The sequence below is a fragment of the Aulonocara sp. 'chitande type north' Nkhata Bay genome, linkage group LG7, assembly GCF_057382095.1.
Source record: "Aulonocara sp. 'chitande type north' Nkhata Bay isolate Kocher_YH1m ecotype deep benthic linkage group LG7, A_spYH_male_GT1.1, whole genome shotgun sequence".
Lineage (NCBI taxonomy): Eukaryota > Metazoa > Chordata > Actinopteri > Cichliformes > Cichlidae > Aulonocara > Aulonocara sp. 'chitande type north' Nkhata Bay.
In genome coordinates, this window is record NC_141350.1 from 47369380 (window position 1) to 47387801 (window position 18422).

The window sequence follows — 18422 nt, forward strand, 5'->3', positions numbered from 1 at the left end:
GCCACCGATTGTGCAAGTTCCCCCACTTAAAATGATGACAGAGGTCAGTAAATTGCACCAGAGGTACACTTCAACTGTGAGAGACAGAATGTGAAAAAAAAATCCATGAATCCACATGGTAGGATTTGTAAAGAATTTATTCGTAAATCAGGGTGGAAAATAAGTATTTGGTCAATAACAGAAATACAACTCAATACTTTGTAACATAACCTTTGTTGGCAATAACAGAGGTCAGACGTTTACTATAGGTCTTTACCAGGTTTGCACACACAGTAGCTGGTATTTTGGCCCATTCCTCCATGCAGATCTTCTCGAGAGCAGTGATGTTTTGGGGCTGTCGCCGAGAAACACGGACTTTCAACTCCCGCCACAGATTTTCTATGGGGTTGAGGTCTGGAAACTGGCTAGGCCACTCCAGGACTTCCAAATGCTTCTTACGGAGCCACTCCTTTGTTGCCCGGGCGGTGTGTTTTGGATCATTGTCATGTTGGAAGACCCAGCCTCGTTTCATCTTCAAAGTTCTCACTGATGGAAGGTGGTTTTGGCTCGAAATCTCACGATATATGGCCCCATTCATTCTGTCCTTAACACGGATCAGTCGTCCTGTCCCCTTGGCAGAAAAACAGCCCCATAGCATGATGTTTCCACCCCCATGCTTCACAGTAGGTATGGTGTTCTTGGGATGCAACTCAGTATTCTTCTTCCTCCAAACACGACGAGTTGAGTTTATACCAAAAAGTTCTACTTTGGTTTCATCTGACCACATGACATTCTCCCAATCCTCTGCTGTATCATCCATGTGCTCTCTGGCAAACTTCAGACGGGCCTGGACATGCACTGGCTTCAGCAGCGGAACACGTCTGGCACTGCGGGATTTGATTCCCTGCCGTTGTAGTGTGTTACTGATGGTGACCTTTGTTACTTTGGTCCCAGCTCTCTGCAGGTCATTCACCAGGTCCCCCCGTGTGGTTCTGGGATCTTTGCTCACCGTTCTCATGATCATTTTGACCCCACGGGATGAGATCTTGCGTGGAGCCCCAGATCGAGGGAGATTATCAGTGGTCTTGTATGTCTTCCATTTTCTGATGATTGCTCCCACAGTTGATTTTTTCACACCAAGCTGCTTGCCTATTGTAGATTCACTCTTCCCAGTCTGGTGCAGGTCTACAATACTTTTCCTGGTGTCCTTCGAAAGCTCTTTGGTCTTGGCCATGGCGGAGTTTGGAGTCTGACTGTTTGAGGCTGTGGACAGGTGTCTTTTATACAGATGATGAGTTCAAACTGGTGCCATTCATACAGGTAACGAGTGGGGGACAGAAAAGCTTCTTACAGAAGATGTTACAGGTCTGTGAGAGCCAGAGATTTTCCTTGTTTGAGGTGACCAAATACTTATTTTCCACCCTAATTTACGAATAAATTCTTTACAAATCCTACCATGTGGATTCATGGATTTTTTTTTCACATTCTGTCTCTCACAGTTGAAGTGTACCTCTGGTGCAAATTACTGACCTCTGTCATCATTTTAAGTGGGGGAACTTGCACAATCGGTGGCTGACTAAATACTTTTTTGCCCCACTGTAGATGAACAGAATCAACTTTTGGAGATTTACTTTCCTGGATGATTGGGCATGCATCAAGACATAATCTAAAATAAATTGATCATATTTAAAAATGAACCATTAATTTATCTGAGTTATCTGAACAGTCTTTTACAGATGCGGTTTGTAGACATGGTGATGCTGAGAGAGATCAATAGGAGTGAATGAGTTTAAATTAAAATTTGCAGTTTATAAAGCTGCTGTACTTGATGATGCCTTTGCGAGTATGAGTAAAACTTTATTTGTAAAGAAGTTAACAAAATCATTACCACGGAAAAGAACATACAAGGTTCAACAGAGCTATGGCTCTTTGTCAGAGTGGCTATGAACCTTGGGTCGTTTTTCTTTTCTTCTATCAATGATGAATAGTAGCTAGTATGAGCCTCACAGTGGGCATTTTTAAAAAAATAAATTAATCAACTCTTTCCAGGCTAGGTAAATTTCCTATAAATTAGTGAAACGCCACTTCCTTTCCAGCTTGTGGGTTTTTAAATCGTTCCAATAACTCAAACTTGTCTGATATGTTGCTTTATTTTGCAGAGGCACCTTTGCTGTGAGGCTGCAGCACTATAACCATGGCACATTGTATTTTATCTATCTATCTATCTATCTATCTCTCTCTCCCTCCATCCCTCTCTCCATCCATCTATCCATCTCTCCATCCCTCCCTTGGTTGCATTAAGTAAATTATACAATATGACTGTTATCAGTGCATCTCCTTTCAAACAGCTGAAGTCTCAGTCAGCATTGAAAAGACAAAGCAGTAACATACATGTGATTAGTTACACATGCGCTGATCAGTGTCATGAATTCCACTGAGAATCTGACAACTGGCTTTCTGTTTTCTCCCAATATTAGGACAAATCTTTCATCATCCTCAACTAAGGCATTTTTATCCTGGCTTCTCTACAGCTGGTGGGACAGATTGCACTGCAGAACAAACAGAGACGTTCAGACAGGGCTACAGCAGCTTTTTGCTGGTGCATAGCAGTTTAGGATATACATTTCTGATGCTGCTTTCCTTGAGTAGCACTGAAGTTTAAAACCCCTTATTTTCAATATTGAAATTTCCTCATCAGATCAGTCACAGTGGGTAATTAGTATTTCGATGTGATCTTTATGCTGCCTAGTATAATAAATAAAATAGAGGCAAGTGCATTTTAAGTGATTGTATACATTTGTGAGATTTTGCCAAGGATGGCTTCTATAACCGTTGCATTGAAGTGCTCCCAGAATAAGTGCTTTTTGTTGACCTGTACAGAGGGATAACCCTGGAAAAATGTGTAATGGCCACCCTGTCTAGGCCATTCAAATTTTATCACTTAACGTTTAATAATTCATTGGTTGATATTATAGTCTTGAGACTGACTCAAGGAGTGATGCACCATCAAGATTCTGTCAAAGAGTAGCTTTCAGTGTGGCCTTGCTAAATGAAAAACTAAAGCTCTCGAAATGGTTCCATTTTTTAAAGTAGTAGTAAAATATCACAACATTCATCCAGCCATTTCATATAAAAGATCAATGAACAGCATAGAGTTTAATTAATCCAATCCAAGACTTTAGAGTGCTGTGAAAAAGTATTTACCCCTTCCTGATGTCTTATTTTTGCATATTTGTCACACTGAAATGTTTTGGATCACATAGGACCAAATAGGTTTGGTCCTATGTGATTATGTAATTATGCAGTTATTAAAAGTGTTTAACCTCTTTTTTTGGAAAGCTGAGTTAAATTTTACTAGTCACACACAACCAGACATGTTAAATCAAGAAATCACTGTCAGACAATGTGAAGTAGTCTAAAAGATCCCAAAAAGCAACATACTATACAACAAAGTCATTTATATCTATCACTTTGAAAAGAGTTACTAAGCCACTTCTAAGGCTTTATGACTAGCAACTGTCCACAAATGGAGAAAATCTGGAACAGTGTTTGCAGCCTGCTACTGCTAACATAAAACTCAGCATTTCATAAAAAGAACAACAATATCAACTGTCAAAATGGTGGTGGTAGGGTGATGGTTTGGGGCTACTTTGCTGCTTCAGGACCTGGTTGACTTGCCGTAATAGAGAGAACCATGAATTCCTTCTTTGAGTTCTCTACCAGAAATTCCTGAAGGAGTATGTCCGCCCATCAGTTAATGGCCTAAGGCTCAATTACAATTGGGTTATACAGCAGGACACAGCAGCAAGTGTGACTGCAGTTCTTGCTACCAAGAGTGGCAAAACCACTTATTAGGTTTAGGGCTAAATTACTTTTTCCACACAGGTCAAGGTAGGTTTTGATGAGTTTTGGTGAATTAATTCATCTTTTCAAATCTGCATTTTATAATTAATTTTTTTTATATTAGTCTAACATTAAAGACTGTTTGATGATCTGAAACGTATGAAGAAAATTAGAAAAGGCAAAAATACTTTTTTATATCACTGTCTTTTTAATAACTTGTGATATTCCTTTCTGTCCAGATTGCCACATTCTTTAACTGCGGTCTTCCAACACAGCCTTTTTAAACGGGGATGTATTGGGAAAGAAATTCAGAAAACAATATGCTCTCATGCACAACCCAAACGGCAGGCGGATAAAGAGGATCAGTAAGGGACAGGCAGGCCTTTATGGACTTTTTGGCAGTAAACCAGCTAATCAGATTTTGTCCCAGTACACCTGATGGCCAGTGCGCCACTAGCTATGGACAAATACTGCTCACAAATGCAATTTTTGATTTTACACTTTTGGCAGGATTGTAGTCTTTATGAGCTGGTATATCAAAACACCATGGTTGGTTTTGTTACACTAAACTACATTAAAGTCAGGGAAATATTAAGGTTTGTGTTAAAATTACTACTCTGCCACTAAAGCTCATCGAATGTGGTCCTTCATTTTTGGCAAACAGATATCCTTTTCATGTTGCAAACACACACACGCACACACACACACACACACACACACACACACACACACACACACACACACACACACACACACACACACACACACACTTCACGTTCCCATTGCTAGTCTTCACATACATATTTAACCTAGTTATACTGCATTCCTTCAGACTGCCAGAGGCTGCGCTTAGAAAAATCAATCTTGTGCATAAGCAGTCACATCACATGTTACCACACATTTTGGTAAGGTACCCTTATTATTATATTATTTTCTTTCTCCTTGAAGTCTGGTAGGAACTGGGAACATTTCCATTATTATGTTAGTGCCAGAGTAGCAACAGTGATGCAACCTGAATTATTTGTTTTGTTGCATATATCAGCAAAAATGCAATAGAAGCAAAACACCATCAATTTTAGAATCTGGTGTTGTTAAATACTGTAGTCCAGTTGTGTTTGTGTTTAGAAGATACCTCATTTTACTTTATTTCATTTTTACAAAATAGAAAACTACGTAATACTTAAATTGCTGGAGCTCTGTTGCTGAGTGAACTGGCTGAGTGTGTCTAGACTCTAGCTGCTAGCTGAACGCTTCACTTGCACTGTGTCATGTAATAGAGTTTAGGGCTTACATCACAGTTAGAATTTGGCCACATTTCCCACTGATGCCAACTCAATGGACTTTCTCTTTGAATAGAATAAATAAACAGATAAAAGCAACAACAACAAATATATCTACTCTTATAGTTAATTTTATATTGAAAGTGATATGATGTGATTCATATGAAGCAAGATGTCACAGATTTCTATAGTTAGATTTTTTTAACCACATATCCAGAGATTCAGAGAGAGAAATGGTCACACTGTTTTTAGTTCATGATTCTAAACTTTAATTATCCTACAGTCATTTTGGACAGTTTATTTGACATGGTCCTATCTTGCTCAAATTGTATAATCTTTCTGTTTCTACATCAGCATTCGTACTGAAGAAGAAATACAGCTGAACCCATTTGGTTAAAATTGATGATAAATTACTATAATTAAGAGAGTTAGTATTTGAGTACATGAGTGATTTGTGCATCTTGCTAACAGCAATTACAAATGTAATGTTTTGCTTTGATTTACATGTTTGTTTGAAATGGCTCCCGATGACAGATATTTGGACCTAATAATAACTGTGGAGACAACACGGCTCTTTGTAAATAGCTATTTCTGAGAGGAATCAAATCGAAGTCACGAATTGGACGTTTTTTTCCTTTAGCTTCGGATTTAATTAGAAGGCGAAAGCAAAACTCTCTCCCCTATTTTATCTTGGCTATGGTAATATTTCTTGTCTTGCCAGTGTATTATTCAATAATGACAATAATAATAAAACAATAATAATAATAATAATAACAACAACATGCATTTTTGCTCAGTACATGCCCCCTCAGTCAGTATCACCTGAATCAGATATTAGAGAAACTGGTTTGTGCTGGTTATAACTAGACATTCCTTTTTTATCATAAGTTGTGTTTACAGTTTAATTAACAATACCAGCTGTGGCAGAGGTATACATAAGGCCTAGACATAAAACCCATAGTGCTCCCACTAGATTGTCAGGAGAGGTAGATGAATTGTACAGCAGTACAGGCCTCAAAGCTGCAGGAGGACTGTAAATCTTTCCTACCTTGTTTCAGATTAAGTGCACCAGTCTAGGAGCACATTTTCTGTAAATCTTAAACAGCCTGTGTAAATAATCATTGAAGCAGGGCTCTTACCTTTCTGCAAGCGCATTTAAAGGAGGATCTAGTGATTAACAGAAATAGATAAGTCTGCTTGATTACACATTCTGCTGAATGAACTAACCTTTACATGACTTGCAAGCTCTGGGTTTTTTATCTCCATCTAAAAACCCAGAATGGGTGTAACATATTAAAAGGAAGATTTGAAGCTAGAATTAATGGCTTGTAGTAATTTCTTTTTAAATCTGAGGAACAACAGCAACAGTGAGCGTATCAGAAAAGCGTGGCAGGGAGGAGATAGCCAATAGTAAAATGTCTCTCTGAGCAGACGAGAAAATGCAACAGTGTGGTTATTAAAGTTGAATATCACTGAGCTGCTAATGCAGTGTGGTAACTGCTTTTACGTTCACAGTGTACACTTGGCTTCTGTTATCAAGATAACAGATTCAGCAGGTTCATGCTCTCATCTGCTCTGTTTTAGGTTTCGTTGCTGATGTTTTGGGTCATTAAACGTATATTCTTATGAGCTACTTTACTTTATTTTTGAGAACAACATGTTCAAAGATATTTAACGAAGTAATTTTAATGGCTTTAACTCTTGTTTTGATCTGATGTTTGTATTTTTTCAGGTTGAGTAAAACTTTCTGCTCGTGTTAACCTTGAACAACTCTAACCACTAAAATGTGTATTGACAGCTAGTCTCTTTTTTTCTTTTGGATGGATCAGTGCAAATTTAATGTTTCCATGTACGTCCTTCTCTCAGGGCTTTGAAAGAGCATGTTAACTCAGTGTTAACTCAGTGACTCCCAAGAAATGGTTGAATAATTAAAATATAGTGTAGGTCTAATTAAGAGCTAAATGCTTCCAAATAGCCATTTGTTAAAACCAATTATTTAACTGTGTTCAGAGAGTCCCTTCCCTGTACATTTCAGCCAGGTGTCTAAACAGGCACACAGCCTCACACCACCTAGCGATAATGACATCCTCTGTAAACACCAGTTTAAAATTGTCAATAAAATTTGTCACCATCCTTTCCTCATTCTCTGTCTCATTCTTTTGCTCTCTCACTTTCTCCTCTTATAAATTAAGAACGTGAAATGTATAACAATGGCAGGTGCTTGATCGCACGAACCATCTCTCTTCCTCTTGTATTAAACTGATGCTATAAACAATGTCATCATAATAATATCTCTGGCTGCCTGGATAATTTTCAAATTTTAAGGTTTATGATATTAGCACAGAAAAGACTTACTGTTGTTCTGGTGCCTATTTGCACTTGTTATAATATTGGAGAAGGCCTTAGGTATTATCATTGGGCAGATAAAATATAAGTGTTTCCTTTGAGCTGTATCAAATTCAAATTTTATTTGTCACGTACACAGTCATACACAGTACGATATGCAGTGAAATGCTTAGACAACTGCTCATGACCTAAAGAAAAAAAAAGGAAAAGGCTATGAATAAGATAGGAAATAAATATGAAAAATTAAAAAGGGTAAATTTAACTAGGAAGGAATAAAATATAAAAAAAATTAAGGTTAAAAATGAAATAACTGTACAACAAAATACACAGTATAGAACTATATAAGAATGTATGAAGAAATATAAATAAATAAATAAATATATACACAATAACAGCAGCTGTACAAGGACTAACTGGAAATGAAGAATATAGTGACCAGTGTTGTGCAATCCACATTATTTAGTGTCTTGTGCAGTGCGAATATGCTTAAAGTGATTTAAGTGATGAAGTGAAAACAATGTCCAGAATGTCCAGTGTGTGTGTGTAAGAACTATATGTGTGGGTCAGTACTGTGTGGTGGTGTGATTGAGAGACCGTATCGCCTGCGGGAAGAAGCTCCTCCTCAGTCTCTCTGTGTTGGTCTTCAGGGAGCGGAATCGCTTTCCTAACCTCAACAGAGAGAACAGTCTGTTGTTGGGATGGCTGAGGTCCTTCACGATCTTCCTGGCCTTGGTCCAGCACTGCCTGCTGTAGATTGAGTGCAGGTCAGGGAGCTCAGAGCGGATGGTGCGCTCAGCTGACCGCACAACCCTCTGTAGAGCTCGTCTGTCCTGCATGGTGCTGTTCCCGAACCAGGTTAAGATGTTTCCCGTCAGGATGCTCTCTATGGTGCACGAGTAAAAGTTCCTGAGCACCTTGGAGGGCAGTTGGAAGTCTCTCAAGCGTCTGAGGTGGTAGAGACGCTGACGGGCCTTTTTCACCACGGTGTTGATGTGACAGGACCATGACAGGTCCTGCGTGATGTGAACTCCGAGGTATTTGAAGCTGTCCACTCTCTCCACTGGGCACTCGTTGATGACGGGGGTCTGGTAGTTCCTCTCCTGCTTAGTGCTGAAGTCCACTATCAGCTCCTTTGTCTTACTGACGTTTAGGAGGTTGTTCCTCTGGCACCAGTTCTCCAGATTCCTAATCTCCTTCAGGTAGGCCGTCTCGTTGTTATCAGAGATCAGGCCCACCACGACGGTGTCGTCAGCAAACTTGATGATGGTGGTGGAGCTGGTAGTGGCCACACAGTCATATGTGTACAGAGAGTACAGCAGGGGGCTCAGAACACACCCCTGGGGGGCTCCAGTGCTGAGAGTGGTGGAGGCTGAGACATGTCCGCCCATCCTTACTGCCTGTGGTCTGCCAGTTAGGAAGTTGGAGATCCACTGACACATAGATGAGCTGAGTCCCAGATGCTCCAGCTTGGTGGTGAGTGTGGAGGGAATTATGGTATTAAATGCAGAGCTGTAGTCTATGAAGAGCATTTTAACATAATTCCCCTTTCTAGTGTCCAAGTGAGTGAGTGATGTGTGGAGGAGATGAGAGACGGCATCGTCTGTGGAACGATTTGGACGGTAAGCGAACTGTAGTGGGTCCAGTGTGTCTGGTAGTGAAGAAATGATGAAGTCTCTGACCAGGCGTTCAAAACACTTCATCACTACTGAGGTGAGGGCTACAGGGCGATAGTCATTGAGAGAAGCAGGGTGGGGTTTCTTCGGGACAGGAACAATGATGGACTCTTTGAAGCATGTGGGGATCACTGACTGAGATAAAGAGATGTTGAATATCTCAGTGAACACAGGAGCTAGCTGGTATGCGCAGTCTCTGAGGATACGACTTGGGATGCCGTCTGGTCCTGCTGCTTTCCTGGTGTTCACTCTCTTGAAGGCTCTCCTCACATCATGCTCGGAGATGACGAGCACGTTTCCGGTGCTGCCAGTATCTTCCTGTCTGCAGCCGTTAGCGCCGCTAGCACTAGCATCGTTGGAGTCCTTAGCTGCAGCCTCGAAGCGAGCATAGAAAGTGTTCAACTTGTCTGCCAGAGTCACGGCCGCGTTCGTCATACCGGTTGTTGGGGCTTTATAGTCCGTTATTGTCCTTAGTCCCCGCCATAAGCTCCTAGAGTCACTCTGTTGGAGTTGTGACTCTAGTTTCCTCCCGTAGCGCTGCTTCGCCTCTTTATATGACGCGGCTTTGTACGGGTCCATGTTCCCCGTCATGAGTCCCGTGTTGTAGGCAGCGGTGCGGGATCTCAGAGCGTCGCGGATGGTTTTATCCACCCACGGCTTCTGGTTGGGAAACGTTGTGATAGTCTTTGTCTCCACGGTATCATCCGCTAGTTTCCCAATGAATCCCACAACCGCTTCCGTAAACACGTTGACGTCATCATCGGAGCTGTTTCTGAACATGCCCCAGTCTGCGTCATCGAGTGCATCCTGTAACGCGGCCACCGATTAATCCGTCCAGCGCGCGACCTTCCTCTGAACCGGAACTTCCTGTTTCAGCCTTTGTTTGTATTTTGGCATGAGGAAGATGGCGGCGTGATCGGATTTGCCAAACGGAGGGCGAGATTGTGCCTTGTAGCCATCCTTGACCATAGTGTAGCAGTGGTCCAGTGTCCTTTCACCTCTGGTGGGGCAGGTGATGTGTCGATAAAAGTTCGGTGCTGCGCGTTTGAGGTTGGCGCTATTAAAGTCCCCCGTCACAATAAGCGCAGCGTCCCGGTGTTGTGTCTGGTGCTGTGTGAGTGCCTCATGCAGCTCGCATAAGGCGGTGACCGTGTCCGCTTGTGGTGGAATATAAACGGCACTTACAATGACCGATGTAAATTCCCGAGGTAGATAAAAAGGACGACACATGATGGAGTTCCAGATTTGGTGTGCAGGAGCGTGTGAGAGGAACAACGTTCGCACTGTTGCACCAGTTGTTGTTCACCATTAAACACACGCCGCCTCCCCTTGACTTCCCCGAGTCCCGTGTCCTGTCCATGCGGTGAACCGAGAAGAACTCGGCCGGCTGGATGGCGTGGTCCGGCACCGCTGGGTTCAGCCATGTCTCGGTGAAGCAGAGGAGATTGCAGTCCCGAATGTCTCTCTGGAACTTTATCCTGGCCCTGAGGTCGTCAAGCTTGTTCTCCAGTGACTGGACGTTGGCGAGCAGGATGCTAGGCGGAGGTGTGCGGTGTGCACGAGCTCTCAGCCTGTTCCTGACGCCGGCTCGCTTCCCTCTAGGCCGCCGCCGCTTCCCTTTGTTCTCCCTCGAGATCTCACAGCTCGGATCCGGAGTTAAAAACTTCGAATTGTGAGTACATTGTATACCAATAGAAACAAGAGTGTCACTGTCATACCTAATGTACCCAATGGTGATGATTTTGCCGATTTAGAAACGCTGAAAACTAACTTAAAAAACAAAGAAAAAGTGGTCGGAGCAGTCGTGACGGCAGCCGACCTCACCGGCGCCATCTTACATGTATGTGTTTGTGTGCATTTTAGTGTGTGTCCGGACGCGTGCTTATGAGCACAGTATGTGCTCGAAATGAAAAGCTAAACCAGGGGTATAGTATACTGTACATGTTACACACCTCAACAGTTTCATTTCCAATTACTTGCGGCTGGAGGAGCCAGAGAGAAAACGTTTTAAATGAGGAAAACAAAAGCAGCCAACGAGGTCTGTGAGTCTTTAGGAAGTTATGCATGATGAGAAATGGAAAGGTTTTAGCGACAGCCTATGTTTAGGGAGCATGACTGTGAAAGGATAATAAAGTGGTAACTTGAGTCATGATATTATCTGACATTCATTTTAAGTAATTTTCAAAGGATTTTTAGCTGTTATTTGTCCCAACGTATATATACATAGGCAGATATTATAGTTCCAAGTATAATTAAAGTTATCTATTGCCCAGCTATCAGACAGCAGGAAGTGTTGCATCATGTATGTGTCTACTGACCTCCACTGTAGCACTTGATCAAGGAGGGAAGGTGAAGGCACAGATGACTGATTATCCAGATACAACGATACAGTGTCTAGTAGTCAACAGTACCTGTCATCCGACATGACACTGAAGCTGGATTGATGGAGATAATAGAAATGCTGTGTGAAACCATCCTGAAAACATACCTCTTGCTATTATAAAGGACAAGAAAAATGGGTTTGCATGCATGCTGGGAGTAAAAAATGACCGATTTAAATATCTAAACCTGCATTTATGGTATTCAGTATAGAGTATACACTGTACAGGGAGTGCAGAATTATTAGGCAAGTTGTATTTTTGAGGAATAATGTTATTATTGAACAACAACCATGTTCTCAATGAAGCCAAAAAACTCATTAATATCAAAGCTGAATGTTTTTGGAAGTAGTTTTTAGTTTGTTTTTAGTTTTAGCTATTTTAGGGGGATATCTGTGTGTGCAGGTGACTATTACTGTGCATAATTATTAGGCAACTTAACAAAAAACAAATATATACCCATTTCAATTATTTATTTTTACCAGTGAAACCAATATAACATCTCCACATTCACAAATATACATTTCTGACATTCAAACACAAAACAAAAACAAATCAGCGACCAATATAGCCACCTTTCTTTGCAAGGACACTCAAAAGCCTGCCATCCATGGATTCTGTCAGTGTTTTGATCTGTTCACCATCAACATTGCGTGCAGCAGCAACCACAGCCTCCCAGACACTGTTCAGAGAGGTGTACTGTTTTCCCTCCTTGTAAATCTCACATTTGATGATGGACCACAGGTTCTCAATGGGGTTCAGATCAGGTGAACAAGGTGGCCATGTCATTAGTTTTTCTTCTTTTATACCCTTTCTTGCCAGCCACGCTGTGGAGTACTTGGACGCGTGTGATGGAGCATTGTCCTGCATGGAAATCATGTTTTTCTTGAAGGATGCAGACTTCTTCCTGTACCACTGCTTGAAGAAGGTGTCTTCCAGAAACTGGCAGTAGGACTGGGAGTTGAGCTTGACTCCATCCTCAACCCGAAAAGGCCCCACAAGCTCATCTTTGATGATACCAGCCCAAACCAGTACTCCACCTCCACCTTGCTGGCGTCTGAGTCGGACTGGAGCTCTCTGCCCTTTACCAATCCAGCCACGGGCCCATCCATCTGGCCCATCAAGACTCACTCTCATTTCATCAGTCCATAAAACCTTAGAAAAACCAGTCTTGAGATATTTCTTGGCCCAGTCTTGACGTTTCAGCTTGTGTGTCTTGTTCAGTGGTGGTCGTCTTTCAGCCTTTCTTACCTTGGCCATGTCTCTGAGTATTGCACACCTTGTGCTTTTGGGCATTCCAGTGATGTTGCAGCTCTGAAATATGGCCAAACTGGTGGCAAGTGGCATCTTGGCAGCTGCACGCTTGACTTTTCTCAGTTCATGGGCAGTTATTTTGCGCCTTGGTTTTTCCACACGCTTCTTGCGACCCTGTTGACTATTTTGAATGAAACGCTTGATTTGTCGATGATCACGCTTCAGAAGCTTTGCAATTTTGAGACTGCTGCATCCCTCTGCAAGATATCTCACTATTTTTGACTTTTCTGAGCCTTGTCAAGTCCTTCTTTTGACCCATTTTGCCAAAGGAAAGGACGTTGCCTAATAATTATGCACACCTGATATAGGGTGTTGATGTCATTAGACCACACCCCTTCTCATTACAAAGTTGCACATCACCTAATATGCTTAATTGGTAGTAGGCTTTCGAGCCTATACAGCTTGGAGTAACACAACATGCATGAAGAGGATGATGTGGACAAAATACTCATTTGCCTAATAATTCTGCACTCCCTGTATAACATATGTTTATTAATGAAACAAAGTTTTAGTGTTGTTTTTGTTATTGGTATTGTTGCTTGGTATAATAAGTATTTGTTGGCAATTAAACCTTAACTTTATCATTTCTGCCCATAAGCCAACAGAAAACAATGCCACCATTCACAGCTTGTATTAGATTCAAGTCAATGTTTCTTCTTATATATATTTTTCCTGTCATCCATATCAGTCAGTTTTTCAATGTTGTAATATTTGGTAGCCCTGTGAGTGGTCGGTCTATCTATCCATCTATCCATCTATCCATCTATCCATCCATCCATCCATCCATCGGGGTCTGGCCATTTTACTTGTCTTTTTTTTTTACATCCAAGTAAACATCGCAAGTGCACTTATAGTTATGTTTTTATATGCTAAACAAGTCCTTCAGTCTCAAAAATATATGTATGCTTGCTTGGGTATAAGTGTGCTATATTTTACATTAGTTATAGAAATGGAAAGCTTCTTTGAAGAGCACCTTTCATTCTACTTCTGGATGGATGTGATTGCCCTGAGGAGATACAACAAACGCGCATACTGTCATTGATTAAATAATCTTCTATAAAGGACAGATGAAAAGAGAAATGGATGCAGAAAGATGAGAGCAGAGCTAGACTCTAGTGCTAATAAAGCCAAAATGCTCAGCATACTTGGATTTGAATGAGTAAATATAATGTGCAGATGCAGACCTATGAAATACCTAAGTGCACACACTAAGATTTCACAAATACATGCGTGCAGCTCCATCTCTGGCATCTTCCTGTGTACTCACTGCGTTGAGTGTCTGGAACTCTAATACATTATGCATTAGCCCTCAACACGTCCTTGACCAGGGTTACATAAATTTCACATACATTACAGATGTAATCCATTCTAATGAGCTTAGACTTTATCTACTTGGGCATGAAAAACACAAGGGAATTAGGACACTCAAGGCAAGATAAATATCATCATGCTGCATACTTAGCATTTGTTGGTAAAGTTTTAAGGTCAGCAAATGTAGGTGTAAAACCATACAGGGTGATTGTATACACACTGCAGCACACTGCAGTGGCAGCTGGTGATTTTCCTGAATGGGGCAAAAGACATTAAGGACCTTTGCTTACATAGTAGAAATGCTGTTGCCTCATATGCTGAGCTCTGATGTAAGAACTTTTGTTACTATTATTTGAGTAATTTACTCAAGAAATTAACCACACACCTTTGCTCAGCTTGACTAGTTCCTCTCTTTCCCTACAGCACAGAAAGAAGACTTACAAAATAATGTGGAATATACATTAACTCCCATTTTATTTATAACATGATGAAAACATAGTTTCAGCTCCTTTCGGTGCTTTTAGGCCAACCAAAAGTTAAAGCAAAGTAAGGATGAAATGTTTTACAGAAAAAACCTACCGTATAATTGATCTATTGATTCTGTCTTGTTTTCTTTCGATTTTTCATTTAAAGTGTGGAATAAAGTTGGATAGCTTTTATATAATTATTGTGATGAATGCAAACAGTGACAATCTCTGTTACACACTTGTATTTCTACGTGGCCTCTTCACTGACAGTGCTGCCGGTTTCTTGTTAATTCCATTGTTTACGCAGTTTCAATATGACAACTTTACAAATTTATGGGAATAGCATGTCTATCATTTTATAGCAAAACATTCTCCTGCGGAGGGACTCAAATACTGCCAAAGGCACTGACATCTCCGACACGGTACACTCTGGTGTCTATGCCCTTACTGACAAGCGGTATCAATATTGAACATAAAGAGCCATGTTTATACTGTTTATAAATGAGAAAAAGTCCACATGAAAAACACAGGGTCGTGAGTGGTGGTGTAAATCTCATGACTCTGAACCAGACGACATCGACTGTTTCAGCTTTATTTTATTTTATTTTTTTTTTAGCTTACTTTAACTTTTGGGTTTATGTCACAAAATACAACTAAAAGTTAGCACATGTTATGTTAATCAGTAAAACATCAAGATAGAGATCTCATTGTAATGTCTTCTATATACACCTGCACTTTTTCCACTGTTGAAGTACTTACCACTTTAAAAAAAAATGCTAAAAACAAGGGTTAAGGCTTAATGGTTAGACGTCAGTGTCTGCATATTTGTATGCACCAACCTGTGTCCTGATCACAAATCTGCTCACAGGGTTCAGTGGTCCTCTGGCCGCAGTAATCCTGGACCCATTGTGTGGATGAATTGGTCTGATAGTAGAGAGTTAGCTTTGCTGGATTTAACCAATTAGAAACATCCAAGAAACTGCCCATGCTCACCACAAAACTACTTCCTGAAAAAAAGAAAAACAAAACAAAACAGGAGCCAATTATTTTGCATGAAAAAAAGGCAAAAATAAACAAACAAACCACAGAAAAGTAGAACAGATGTGATTATGTTGTATTTATGCTCTAGGTTTGAGGTTCTATTGCAAAATCAATTGGAAAGTAGCTAAATCTTTTGTTTTCACTGTAATTTCATTTCCCATCTGACCAGACTGAATTTAAATGAGAAAATTAAGACCTATAATGTGTATAGATTGGGTGTTGTTGGTAATTGCAGTAGAGGGGCTAAAAGGGTTTCACGAGTCAATCAGTAAACGCTATGCTTAATGACGCTGACTTACCTTTCTTTCTTACTGCTCTCAGACCAATCGTTAAACTCCAATCACCGAACAAGATTATCTCTAATTGATGCCAATGAGTTTTGGTTCCAAAGGGAGCTGTGCGAAGGCTTTCTGGATTCTTATACAGCTATATTATGGGTCATGGACGGTACATTTGCAGAAGCATTAACAGTATATATTTCTTTGTCCAGGTGAATTCAAAATGTATTAGAACATCTATATATTAAAACAAAACAAACAGGTTCGGTACAGCTAGATGAACTGCATCAGATGGATGTGTGCAAGTCCTTTGTGCTGTGGTAAAATATGCAGCTCATATGAGAATAACAAATAATGTTTCGCCTTTACATTCTGTAACAAACAAAGCAATGACATCCCAAAACTCATCTGTTCTCTCTCTGTTATTTATTTATTTTACCCTTTTAACATTTTGGTCCTGACAGAATACACTGCCATTTGTTTCCTCCTACACATGAAAAGTCATCAGCTGCTTCTTTTCATTTGACAGAAAAACACTGCCACAGTACAGTGTGACCAACACAAAGCCTTCAACAAATGTACTTGGTTTTCCCTAAAAATTAAGTACCAAACCATGTGTTAGCATTCAATCTTATCGAGACCAATGACCTGCATGTTTTTGTCTGTTACATTTGATAGCTTGTCAGATGATCCCACATTGTTTATTGGTTTAAGTGTCTGGCGTAAAACACATTTTGAATCAATCAATATGTTTTGAACATTTTCAATTAATAAGTGCATAATTCTGTATAAGTCATAGCAAAATAACCATGGTAACAATCTTCAATAGATATGAAAGATCGCTGGTGTTCTTGAAAGTAAAGTGTTCAGTACCCAGCAAAATGCCAGAAGCCCAAAATAAATCGCTAAAAGCCTTTACGAGGTCAAAGTGACCAAAGGTAAGCATGACAAGGCCCCTTTCTGCCAGTAGGTCTCATTTACAGTGATACTGGCAGAAGTAAATTCTTCTGCTAACATGCTGAGGAGAGAGCTGATATGCAGCCTTCTCTGAGTCCTGTAAAGAAATCCCACTTGGGGAGTAGGAGCATTGTTCACTTAGCTCTGCATATTATGATTCAAATGCAGAAGAATGGGGAGAAAAAGAAAGCATTGTATATCAGTGTCAATGCGGTAATCAAAATAATGACAGTAATAATGAATGGGTGCAACAAAAAATTTCATTGACTTATTGACACATATAATTTTGTGTTATTTTTCGTTAATAAGTTGTTTGTGCTTTCCTCTATTGTATACTGCTGTATTATTTCAATTATCTACACAATGTCATGTTTTTGATAATTGAGTTACATGACTGGGTATCTAATTGATAAGATTCTTTGACAGACAGTCACATTTAAAATATGACTATTTTTGCAAATATAATTAAGGTATTTACACCATGACTCTAAAGTGAATGTCAGTTAACAGAAAAGCAACACTGGAGTAATTACAATATAAAAACATAAGAATATGTCGGTACACTTAATTCCACTACTAGTTGATTTTGAGCTGCGTATCTCACAATGTTGGCTAAATGATCTGAGTCTTCTTAATCTGCTGCTCCAGTTTTCCTTTCTTGTTACCTGCCTGTAAATAAACTTCTGTTCTCTCTCTATCTATCTCATTTTTTTCCATTAGGCTCCCATTAGCTGTAGCCTTAGTGATTATTATAAATGCTTTGTAGTTGTTTTTGTTTACCTTTCACTGTCATGGCAACTGGCTGCTCACATTCAGTTTATTCATCACCTGACTATTCACCTGCATCGTACCAGCATATATTAGATATAGAGCAACTCACGTCCTTTGTGTCAACTTATAAAGTATATAAGCAGACAGAAGAAACAGAGCATTTCGTCTGTCTGCTTGTACGTTTCCTGAAGTGACTTATAGTTATGTGTTGCTTGCCAGTTGGAATTGTTTTGTTTGTTTATCTCTTGGATTTGTTTGTTTGCTCTGACTGCCTGCCTGCTGCCGACTGTATGCATGCCAGACTACAGGGTTAAGCTGCCTTTTACCACATCTGCTCTGCCTCAGGTGTCTGCTTTTCTGTGTCCGAGTTCCAGCACACACAGTTTGTTTGCTGGGGAAAAACAAAACTAGAATCCTAAAACCCTTATCTTAACTCCTTAGAGGTGTACAGTAAACACACATGCAGTATGGAATGCACAACATGATTTTCCTCGTCCAATATCTTATTCTGTAGTGGGGCTTAAATGCAGTAGTGAGTGTCGCACTACAGCGAAGCTCATGGACTCGGCAAAATTAAAATACACGAGTGCTGGTTTATCATGAATATCTATGATTATTTCATTAAATTCCAAATATGATTTTTGATACCTCGCAGGCTGATCATTAGGCCAAAGGAGGGCTTCAGGGGCATCCAAAAATTTAGATAATTATTGTGTATAACTTGATATTCCTCACTGCTAGTAGCAGTAGAAGGTCAAAAAGGTTACTAAAATAAGTCAATAAT

The 18422-nt window shown here is 40.2% G+C and overlaps 1 protein-coding gene across 1 annotated transcript in view; it reads right to left on the minus strand.

Annotated features, from left to right (window-relative positions):
- Positions 1 to 18422, minus strand: part of astn2 (astrotactin 2) — a 290807-nt gene that overhangs the window by 141256 nt on the left and 131129 nt on the right. Inside the window, exon 7 of the mRNA XM_086300869.1 lies at positions 15431 to 15598. Within this exon, the coding sequence (XP_086156995.1) occupies positions 15431 to 15598 (168 nt within the window). The remainder of the gene's footprint in view (positions 1 to 15430; positions 15599 to 18422) is intronic.